We start from the raw sequence: 12,728 nt of genomic DNA, 5'->3' as shown, positions 1-12,728 counted from the left end.
ATGTGCAGATCTTCTCGATATATTTATATGTTTTTCATTTTATATGTTATGGAATTTTCAATTCAAGAAAAGAGACTCTTATTGCATAAAGCCTTTTCCGCGTGCATGGTTAGATTTTTCAAGCGTAGGTGGATGATTAACAACGATTGCAGTCCAAATTTTTTGCCGTCTCGTAGTGTTTAAAGTGGAGGCGTCACGCTGTCTGCATCTACATGTAACGTTTCTCTTTCTAACTGCTTGTATAAATGTATGTCAAACGTTTCTCTCTCATTTTGATCTCACTCTATGAATGTGTCGACAACAAGAAGTTCACCGACCTGCGTGCACTTGGTCGTGTGGCTTCATAGTCGAGAGAACCGCTACGATAAAATGATGCATATATATATACACTAACCGCAAGAACATATCATAAAAAAATATTACATCTACTGCCGTGTTTGTTTATGTATGATGTATGACAAGATAAGGTCAACAGTATTTAAATATGAAGATATCAAAGGAGCTAGGACGAAAATAATGCTTAATTTTGGATGTAATTTTTTCCACAGGTAATTGTTTTAAGGCGATAACCACGGTAGGGAGTACTTATTACAGTATTGATCAGAAAAGTTTAAGTAAAACAAAATATTTCATGAAAATGCGACGTTTTACATCACAAATAAAATTCAATAGAAAAAAAGACTTTATGACTATTATTTGTCGAGATACTCCGTCCCTGACAATCCTCTACCGTGGGACTTGAAAGCACAAATGCGTAGGTACGTTCTTTTATAAGTTTTCTTACGGTAAACGTCTTGCGTTTTACGTTAGACTTATGTAACAAATATCCATATCGTCGACCCACATACGATTTCAAAGAGATACTAGACCGACAATAAATGTCGAATCGAGGTAAGAGAAATTTATAATATTCATAATGAGTATGCTAACGATCTGTTTGATTGAGCGAAAAAAAATCGACGAAAGATATGTAAATGTCTTATATAAGGATAACAACTGCTCCAAAATAAGGAAAGTGTTTTATGAATAATGTCGTTTAAAGTCTACTTTGTTTACCGTCTTAATGTAATTGGATGACCTTTATTAATATCAGTAGAGGGAATAGTAAACATCATTTCCTTATAATAAATTGCACAAAACCATTATATACAGGGTGTTTCAAAAAACGTGATCCCGTCTCTAGGATAGATAGAAATCTGTTCATCCCTATTCAAGATAAAGGGCGTTGAAGAACGAAAATTATACACATTTTTCACGATTTAGCCGCAACTACTGGCAACATTGTATTTAAATTTTATATGAATATGTTTTGGAAGCTGATATATCCAATGAATTTGTTTTTATGTTTGACTATCATAAAAGGCGCTAATTAATCGGTTCGTTCCATGTAGTATTGAACATAATTTTTTTAATATTAAATTTATAAAGCAAAATTTAAAGGGAACTTAAATATCATTGTACCATGAATATTTTGAAAATTATGAAGTAATAAACGATGCTGATATAAAGTATTAATAAAGTTATTAATTATTATTAATTAGTAAACATTATGAATTGCAAATTTTTTGTCGCGTAAATGAGACCGGATACGATAAAAACAAATGGGACTGAGGGCTTTCGTTTCTTGTAACGTTTTTGTTTTTCAAAGTTGAATTAGTATGGACACTGAGTTATTGGAGGCCTTAGTACGAGACAAACAACAATTTGATGATCATGTATTGCAGTTCTGGGACTCAAATACAAATGCCGTTACGAAAATTTTCTACTGAGCAAAACCCAAATATTTTCCTGTTTTCTATTTATCCTAGAGACAAGATCACCTTTTTTTGAAACACCATGTATAAACTACATAAACACACAGCAGATTTAATTTATATTTTCTCTATAATGAGCTGGTAAATTCTACATACAACGCAGGTGCATTTAAACTTTTTACTATAATTTTACAAGGTATTTACAAATAGTGAATTAATAGGTAATAAGACATTTAACCTACAATGTTCCACTTATTCTAACAATAAGAAATCTACAATAATCTAACTGATTGATGATATTTGAAAGAATGGAAAAACACTTTTTTATATAAAAAAAATAGCTAAAATCATTTGCAGATATGCAATTTCTCGCCAACATCGATTTAGAATGATATTTTAACTTCCTTTCTCGCAGCTGATTCAAATTTAATAGGATTTTGTTGTACACCTTCCATACTTCTGGACGTCCTAATTTATAAATCGCCTAAAAAATTAAACCGATAATTTTCACTGAATGTTTTCTGGCATGTTAACACCATCCTGCTCTAATCTAATCCAGCATAATTATTTTACTCTTCTCATGTTTTTTCAGTCAGACGTCAATGAGAAAGCAAACCTGACAGTGTAGTCAATACAGGAAGGGTTTATGGTAGTGATAGCTCAATCAAAATTAATGATAATCCCTATTATCAGCTTTTCGCAAACTTTAACCTTTCTAAACTACCTTCCATTAAAGATGCTGGACGTTTTATTCACTTAGAATCTACCAACAAGTGCAGATGTGAATATAAATATAAATCTACTCAAATCTGGGCAGGATTTTGTCTCAAGGATGTTCACACTTCATTCAGAAGATATCCTGCAACTTTAAGAAGATTTGATAAAGCTGCAAAAATGACTAAAGTAGTGGGTAGAAAAAAATTACAGTTTTTGACGAGCACAGTTTGAACAAACTAGCCGGGTTAATTGCACTTCCAAATTTTATTAGAAATTATAGGTTCTATTAAAGTTGATCTTTACATTTTACATTTTAAAAAAAAATATTTCCTCTATTTCGTAGAGATCTAGTTTTGATATCTCGGCTCTTCTCTTTTCTAAAATGAATATATTCGGTGAATGAATCTGAGATCGTGATCAGTCAATCCAGTTTTATTCATGTGGATCATCTGAGCATAAAGAAACAATTGAAACGCATCTTAGTTGACTACCGTGGAAGTTCAGATGTTCGAAGCGACCGCTCCATATTTGGTAATAGCGGATAAAACCTGTACATATGATTGCCACCAGGGTCGGATTACGTTTAAACTTTGTGCTTTATTTCAATTTCCTCAAACATATTCATAACCCACCAGGTACATTTTTTTTACCAATCAAAGTCCACGATTTATTGCTATTTTTGTAGACAGATGTTTAAATATAATGTACTACTTATATATAAATATAAGTCAGCAGGCTACGAAGATTTTATAAAAAATATATTAGATTTCCGAAAAAAACCTTATTGGATATTATGAAGTGTGTACAAAAAAATATGGTTTTGTGACGGTTTTTTCATTCTATTGAAACGTTTTTTAGAGAATAAAGGAACGAGGTACAAATATGTGTGATAATTAGCCAGAATAACGACAAAGATAAAGAACAAATGAATAAAGTGAATAGCAAGAAATAGCGAGGAAAGTTCAACCACCGATAAGTAAATAAAATGAATGCTAGATGGTAGATTTATCAGAAATATCTTATTCGGAATGAAAAATCGATGTGAATGAAACAAATACAAAAGACTAAAATATTTGTGCTATAAATAATTGAAAGAGAAGTCGAGTGCCTAGAAAATTACCATTGAGGAATTGAAGAGTGACACGAAAAGTGTATGGAAATAAGTGATATAGTCGCAAGACACGAGTAAACTTATACACCATATATTATATCGCATTTCTGAATTCAATACCTTCAAGTATTTTTTTTTGAACGGATGAGAGGTTAGAGTAATTATTGATTCGGAAGAAAAACGGTGGAACCGTCCTCGATATTGATAATATTCCAGTCGGGCATGACTTGAATAATTCTCTTTTATGATTTATATCATATGACTTTGTCGCTATCCTCTGAAAATGTCGATAATATCGCCAATAGTTAGTTATACGAGGGCCGTTTTTTTTCAACCTCCGATAGGCTATGAATAAAAGACAATTTCATATAAAACAATAATTTTATTACCAAAAGATTGGTACACTTACTTGAGATATTTGTAATATCTGTGGATAAGCTTTTCAATACCCTTTTCAAAAAAAGTGGTCGCCAATGAATTCAAGGAGAGTACAAAACAGACCGTGAAAATTCTGGAGATTCCATAGACAAAACAGTAATGACGAATCTGCCGTTTTTTTAACCACTCTGTCAATTCGTTGAACCAGGTCATCTGAAACGACAGATTTGTATCCTTGGTCTCTTTCATCATGCACATCATCACGGCTATCTTTAAGCTTTCGACACCAATCACCCGCAACATCATCACTCATGAAGTTTTCCCCATACACTCGACTCTTGGATTTTTGCAACCTTCTGTCTATAGAAAACGAATCACTCACTTCGCAATTCGCACTTGGCATGAGCATCAATAATGGCTAGGTTAGGTTAGGTTAGGTTAGGTTAGGTTAGGTTAGGTGGAAATGTTTACGTGGCTGTAGCATAACGCCGACTGACGCTTGAATGCCAACAATGGTGGAGTATGTACTACGAGAGCTTCGCAGTCGTCTACAGCGTATGCCCGCTTTCTTCTGCCCGAGTAGCCCTCATAATAAAGTTATTCAATTGTCGTTACGATAATAATAGTAAAATATATTGGATCAAAAGCGAAAATACACATACCTCAATTTGACATTAATAAAAGCTGTATAACAATTAATTTCAAATTGCTTTAGGGAAGGATACTGCATCAAAATGATATTGAATTTTTTTGTAGTTATAGAAAATGAAAATCGTATAAAACTTTATATATATAACACTAAGCATTAATTCAAACTATTTCAAAATGCCTTATTAAACAGCAGACAAAAGCCCACGTTTCTAAGAATTAATTTAAACCAAACCTGTCCCATTCATCTCTACCCTTCGTTACAAATAACATTAAATAGCAATTCAATAAAATATCTAAAACCAAATTAGGTTACCTCTGTTACCTAATAGCTTTATAAATTACCAGACACTCCTTTAACAATAAAATTCCAAATACTACACAACTACTTATTCAAAAAAAAAGTGTTAAAAGACCGACCAGAATAAAAAAACTTCCTGTCAATGACAGGTGGGGCTTGCAACAGGGTGAGATGTGTGAAAGAATTTTTCATTTGATTGATGTTATTATGGGGTTGAAGTATAATAAAATTTAATATACGCCTGTCGTTAATAAAATTGGATTCTCATTTTATAAAGAGCTAATGTAATCTGTTATACCTGGCTTTCTTAAAGTTGCCCCAAAATAATTTATAAAACCATTGCTTCGAAATTATTCATTGCTTCAATGATAATGGGTTGGTTCCATGTTCTTTATATCATATGTACATCTAGACCAAAGTCTTACATGTTAGAAGCATATTCACCATATTCAGACTAAAAGAAAACATCTTGACTTAAAACATCGGCAAATGTACTGGTTTCTTAGAACGAAAATTTAAGTTGAATAATCAAAATAGAATCATTTTATACAATACCATAATAAAATACTTCTAGGAGTACAGATTTCACCAATGGGATGTCTAAATATCATCCAAAGATTACGACCGATGGTAAATGCAGCACGATATATCAGACAAGTAATCAGACACTTAACCATGATTTGATTACTCCTTTCATCAAGCACGACATCACATAATGAATGCATCAATCAAGACGAGCCCAATCTAATAGAGGAGCTATCCAACAATTGTTTTGCCACAAGAAGATTTGCTAGGGCCTGGCAGGAAAATATACTTCAAAACTAAGGATTTTTCTATCGATAGTATACAATCGCGTATCAACAAGGGGTAGCACAGAATTTCTTATTTTTCAATAATGTCCATGCTCGATTTAAAGCTCAGATCTCTTTTTCAATAGACAGATCATCATTCCATTCATTAGAAAGTTGAGTTTCATTATAACCTGTTCAGTATTAAAACGGGTGTTTGGTTCTGTACGTTGACGATCTGTTTCTATGTAGAGTGATTCCCTTCCACTCCTATATTTTGCTTTCGTTTTCCAGTTCTGAATTTCTCTCTCTCCTAGGTCTTCTTGGTTTTCCTTTTTTCTTGTTCATCTGTACTTTTTTGGATCCTATTATTTTATTTAGTTCTGCTTCTCCAAATAGATTCCTTATTTCATTATTTGTTCTACTCAGCTATAAATCTCCCTCTTTTTACCGCCTAGTATCCTTTTCTTTCCCATATATCTAATTTCTCTTCCTCTTCTTTGTTAAGGATCCACGTTTCGGCACCGTAGCTCACTGTTGGTCTTATTATTGTTTTATAAAGATGTAGCTTCGCCTTTCTGGAGATTTTTTGGGAACTTTCAATCGCATTCAGCGCTCCCAACTGTTTACTTCCCCTCGTCGTCCTCGCTTCCAGATTTCCTCCGTCGTCCTTGATAACCAATCCAAGATATACATAACTTTGAACTTCTATAAAGGCTCCGCATGTTTCCTTAAGCTCATGTCCGATGTTGAAAGGATTTCTACGTCGTCTAGGTTTGCCAGTAGCTGCGTTTAGTGATCATGCCCTGTTCAAACTGATTTCACTCGGTATTCATTCTAATACTAGATTGAATAACGTAGTGGATAAAGGATCTCCCTGTTTCAGTCCTGTGTTGGTCTGGAAACATACTGATATTCTTTGGTTTGTCTTTACCTTCGCCTTTGTTTGTTCGAGTGTCAATTTCGTAAGACATAAGTTTTTTTTTTGGAATACCAAGATCGTTCCTAATGTTGTACAAATGGTTTCTGTTCATAGTATCAAAAGCTTTTCTTCTTTACGTTTACCTGTTTGTGGACATAACCCAATAAAACAATTTGCTATTAAATGGTTCGTGAGTTCCATCAGGTAAGATATTATTATATTTTATAGAAGATCAATTCTAAAGATCGTATGCTGTCTATATTCTGGTGTCAACCAGATTTTTCAAACTCGCATTTTAGTTCCAAAATTATATTTTGTCGTATAGTCCTTTTGCTAATCGAATTTGATACATTTTCTTTCTCGTAAATGGTGTGCGGTACACGAATTTGGCCTCAACATTCTTTTTGACATATAATTCTGTAGATAATGGACAATTATATGAATATTTGGCTATCAAAAAGATTTGTTCGCATAGGATACCGCTTAATTTTACAATCGCTCATAAAAAATCTCGTGTCTATTAGTGCAAAGAAAAGACGTCTGTAAGATCGTAACAGGCGACGAATCATGGATCCATCCATATGAAGCCGAGCCACATCCAACAAAAGATGATGGCCCAAGAAGCACTTCTAAACAAATGGTCGCCAGTTTTTTCCCAACCTTTTTCGGCCACGAACCCCTAGAAAATCAAGCACTGTTTTCACGGACCCCCTTAATAAAGTAAACAGCAAAAAAAATTCGGATTCGATATTTATTTTAGTTATTACATATACAAAATAAGTACTTATAATTGTTTATTATGAAAAATATGAACAAAATTTAATGTGAAGGTTGGTGTTGCTTTTTTTCAATTAAAACAGTTATATTCGGATTGTTGTTGCTAATAAGTTATAATCTCAAATCAGATTCTACTTGTAATCTGTTTCTGTATTTGTTTATTGTATATACAAGAGTAGAGAATGCCTTTTCACATTGGTATGTGGTGGAACGGAGAAAGAAGAGCAAAGAAAAACGAAGAGATAGATGGAGAGCTGGGGAATGAGAATATAGTGCGATACATAAAAGCACAAAAGCTCAAATGGGCCGGGCATATAATGAGAAGGAAAACAATTGAAATGATCAGAAGAATGGATCCCATTGTGGACAAGGAGAAGGGGTAGGCCGAGAAAAACTTGGAGAAATGAAATAGAAGAGAGCAAAATGCCGGAACCGAAAAGAATGGAAAATAATAACAAAAGCAGCCAAAACAAACGACAAACTATAAAGAAAATAAAAATTAAAAAACGAGTAGTAATCCACCTCAAAAAAAAAGGATTTAATGCGCCAAAAGCGATAGCCATAATCCACAGAATTGAAAGGATTGATGATGACGATGATGATGTGGTTGAAAAAAGCAGTAAATGTTTCAGTGCTTCGTCCGATATCTTCTCATAATCTATCTTTTGATTCACCCAAAAACTAGATAATGAAGATTCTTTGACATTGCATTTCAATGCTGATTCACAGGCTTTCCTGGGCCGCTGTTCAATTTTGATTTTTGTCGGGTACTGGAAAATAATCCCGAAACAAAAATCTCAAAGCGCGGAGGTGTGTAACCATTTCATCTTGTACTTGTGCTGGCAATATTGCTTCACCAGAGGATTCCAAAAACACTGCCAGTGTTGGAAAGGAAAGTGATTATAGTTTTTTTTAATTGTACGATTTATCAAAAGGTCAAGCTTTTTAGCATCGTTTCAATTTTATCATCGACATGGAAGACGTTGTTATCTCTCCCCTCTCCAAGTTCAGCTCGTTAAGGGCTCAAAGTCATTGAAATGTTTGTTGACGCCGTGTACGGAATTCTTCAAAAAGAGCATTCTGATCTCATCTTTCAGCTCAAAAACACGTGACACAACTTTACCACGAGACAACGAACACACTTTAGCACAACTGCTTCCCTTTTTTTCACAAATGATACCGAAAATACGGGAATTTAAAAGCCTAGCTACTTGCACTATGTCATCTAACACTGTTTTTAATTTTTCTAGCATATTTTTAGCTGCTAATGCATCCCTATGAATGCAGAAATGATGCCAGATAATAGCTGGATTCATCTTCTTCACGTGCGCCTGAAGCCCTATTCGGATCCCGGTCATAGCCCGAGCACCGAGCAGTAACAACCACACATTTGTCCCATGTAATTTTATACCTGTTCAACACTTCAAATATTACTTCAGAGGTAAACAAAATAAAAAATTCTCACTTATACTGTTGTTGTGTTCGTAACGAACATATGCAAGCAAGTTTGCATCATTGCTAATATGTGTGCTCTCATCTAATTGCAAAGTATAAAATCTGCTCGATTTAACGTTCAAAATCGGCTGCTCTTCAACATTTCCCGACATTTTATCAATTCTCTTCTTCACTGTGTTGTTTGATAACGATACAACGCCCAGTTCTTTTAAATCTTTATCGCCGAACATAGCAGAAACCATAATTTTAGCTCACGGTTGAATTAATTCTTCAGCAATGGTGTGGGGTTCAACACTTTTTGCAACTAGCAAAGATACTTGGTAGGACGCTAATACAACAGTTTAGTTCTTGGTCCAGTAGCAGTCTTTATTATTATTTTTTTGCGTTGTTCTAATAGCGAGGCTATAGCTTTGAAAAGGGCTTTTGATTTCTCACGATATTCTTGGTGTTTTTTTTCTAAATGACATCGGAATTTGGTCGGTTTCATCGGCTCATTCGTCAAAACTTCGTAGCAATGGACTCACTGACGTCTGTCTTCCCGGATTAAATTGGTACTTATAAAACCGAAAGCTAAGTTTTCGTCGCAAAACTTATGAAGTTTAACCTTTGAAGTCGAAGGTTTTTCATTTGCTTATTCCAAAGCGGAGTCATTTGGTTTTAACCAGCGTTTCATTGTCACAGGTCACAATAACGTAATTCGTTTATTCCAATCTCGAACGCAACGCAACACAAAACAATTGCACGAATCGCGAGCGCATGCGTAGTTTGCGAGCAGTGCGATGTGGTAGGAGGAAGAGTCGCGACCCGGCGCCCGCATTCACTTATTTCACTCACACACATCATTTTCATTCATTCAGTCTCGCTTATCGCACGTTCGCCTCGCTAAGTAAGTGTAGGAGATGACACCGCGCACCTCCATGCATATATTCGCGGACCCCCAGAGGTCCGCCGACCACAGGTTGGGAAACACTGCTCTAAATAATAAAAAATTTTATATTCCATGCATTCAAAATGTAAATTATGAATTAGAAGTGCGAGTAAAATCTGTAGAAGAAATATATTCGAATGATCTACAACTTGAATTATTTTGTGAATTAAAGCAATTGCTTTCTCTTATCAAACTTCAACCCTATTGATTAATAATAGGTTGGGAAACACTACATTAGAGCAACGTAGAACGATTGATTTTGAAGAGTACACCAGCGTTTGTTTGCCAGAAGAAAAAATCAGGGAAACCAAGACGATTCATTCTCCACCACGACAATGCGAGCTCTAATACATCAGTTCGAACTAAAATATTTTGAACAGTCAAAATATCCAATTGATGGTTTATCCGCCGTACGGTCCTTGCTTGGCACCCAATGATTTCTTATTATTCCCGTAAATCAAAAATAAATTGCAAGTCAACGTTTTTCTACACATGAAAAAGCGTTCAAATCACATATTTTGGAGGTACCTCAATCGGAATGGGAAAAAAACTTTGAAATTTGGTTTCAACGTACGCAAAAGTGTATTGATCTAAATGGAGAATATTAATTTTATTTAATTATCCCAAAAGTTAAGTAGCAACCCTCGTATCACATTTTGAAATCGAAAAAAAGCCCCCTTCTTCGTTTTATTGCGAGTTTTATTCTGTCTTTTCTTTTTATAGAAATGTATTTAAGGAAGTCTTTTGTCTTAATATATTTCATTCTTTTACAAGACAAATTTAGTCAACATTGATGAAAGATAATTATTTGACAATGGTTTAATTGTTTTAAAAATGATAACATAACTTGTTTCTAACAACAAAAACAATTTATTGGTCTGACAGTCGGAAGCAAAGGAATACTGATAACATTGTTTAATATAGATTCATTCATACATTAAAAATAACTTACTTATCACTATATTTCATTTTGTCGTTTTCAAAAATCCGGTTATTGATGATAAATGTAAGGTTAGGGACAAAATCGATAACTAGCAACAGTAGAACAGCTGAGCATAGCAGATGGGTTTGCATGACTGACACAGATCAATAAATAGGTACAAATACGTAAATTTTCAACTTGAAATCATGTTCATTGCAGAATTTAGGTCATCCGGATTGAATTACAGTGTGCGAAATTAATCAATATAGGTAAAACTGGTAGGTTTTCTATAGTGCGCCTGCTGCGTTTTATAAATTTGTAAATATACCATTAATTTAGCGGCCGACAAGGTCGCACTATATTTAGATTGATCTAGAATCTTCTTTACCTACCTTTTAGGTTTCCAACGACGTTTAAGAACTCCCAACATTACGTAAAATTGTTATAGAAACACGATACACATTAACCACTCTCCACCGGCTCAAGAGGTCTTCATTTTTCACTTACATACTACACACATCTTACAAAATTCAACTAATCACTACAGTTACATTTTTTTTGCGAATAAAAATGTCGGAAAACTATTAAATCGTAAATTGTGGATTTTCAAGTGAAACACCCGCGATCCCGATCGGTAAGATAGGTATACGACACTATCTTAGAGAAACAATAACCGGACGCACAGTTCCGAATCAAAGATGCTGATGCTTAAAATAAACAACCCAACTTGACGACTGTGAACTGCTCTAGTAGTCATGTGACCGGCATTCGATTTTCTATTGGCCTCAAACCGCGATGGCATAATGCAATGTGCCGTGCAGCGCGGCATTGTCAGATCGTTCAACTTATCTTTGTAGCTCACTTCAATATCGCACCATCACATCCTTCAGTATGCATAAAATATAAATTCTATTCACAAAACTGGTTGAAATATACGCAGGATATGAAAAAATAATTTTTTGAGATTGAAATTTCACAATGAAAATAATTTAAGTATAGACAATGTATCGAAAGGTATTTTAAATAATTGTTGTAGAAATACAGAAATATTATTTTCTAAATAATTCTCGATATGAGTATTGATACACCCTATATGAATGATAAACACCGAAACTAGACTAAAACAAAATCTATCTATGAATGATTAATTAAAATTCAGTTGTCGCTTTTAAATAATACACTGTGATTAATTTTCCAGGATTTTTACGTTAAAGTTTCCGCATCTTGAAAGATAATGTAATTTGAGATAATATAGAGAGTGTCTCATAAATAATGTCAGTTCCCTTTGTTTATAAAATAATGATAAATAAAGAAAGCCTTAATATTCGAAATATAGCCTATCGTATTCTATGTTCCTAACCCAACCTTGTTAAAACCAGTCTTTGAGCTAAGAAGCAAAAAATTGTCGCACTGCATCGGAATTTCGCCATGGATCTGAATAAATAGTAAACCGGCAGTGCAAGGTCCGGACTAAATGCTGGTTGTTCAATGTCACCAAGTTCTTCGATCATATTCCGCGTAAATTTCGCAGTATGTGGTTTAGTTATTTCTTTAATATTATGTATATTTTCTGAGGTTTATCTGTAACCTGATGAGCAGTTTCAACAGCTAAATGGCCGACAACAGGGAATGATATAACCTCAGCTAAGTAAATAAAAAAATCTATGAAATTCTCCGAAGAATAATTTGTTTATCGAGCCTTTCTTTCTATTTTTTTTTTCTCCTTTTTCCTTTTTCCAGTCCATTACGGTTCATATTACTTCTAAATTCACCATAGGAATCTTTCCTATAATAGGGCCAAACATAAGATAACAAACTGACGAAACAAGATTCAAGTAGTGACCTATTCAATCAACTAATTGTTTTTCGGCTTTCAGTCTTTATTAGGTATAGGTCGAAAGTCTTAGAAAAAGAATATGAATGTTTCAAGTATCTGTAAACAACTCAAAAAGCACTCGTATAACAAGACATTCTAAGCACATTTAGGATTAAAAATTTCCAGAACTTTAAGATGACAATATCAGATT

At 34.0% G+C, this 12,728-nt stretch overlaps 1 protein-coding gene across 3 annotated transcripts in view; it reads right to left on the bottom strand.

Moving 5' to 3' along the window:
• The window catches only part of LOC130446020 (uncharacterized), a 240,557-nt gene extending 229,075 nt beyond the window's left edge, over window positions 1-11,482 (bottom strand). For 2 of the 3 annotated variants that reach the window (XM_056781993.1, XM_056781995.1), the window contains exon 1: window positions 11,094-11,416. In XM_056781993.1, the coding sequence (XP_056637971.1) occupies window positions 11,094-11,131 (38 nt within the window). In that variant the 5' untranslated portion in view covers window positions 11,132-11,416. Of the gene's footprint in view, window positions 1-11,093 lie in introns of all 3 variants that reach the window. The other variant, XM_056781994.1, reaches the window with a different exon arrangement.
• Between the last annotated feature and the right edge of the window lie 1,246 nt (window positions 11,483-12,728).

The sequence above is a fragment of the Diorhabda sublineata genome, chromosome 6, assembly GCF_026230105.1.
Source record: "Diorhabda sublineata isolate icDioSubl1.1 chromosome 6, icDioSubl1.1, whole genome shotgun sequence".
NCBI lineage: Eukaryota > Metazoa > Arthropoda > Insecta > Coleoptera > Chrysomelidae > Diorhabda > Diorhabda sublineata.
Note: the sequence above shows the minus strand (reverse complement) of the source record. Positions and strands in the feature narration are given on the sequence as shown.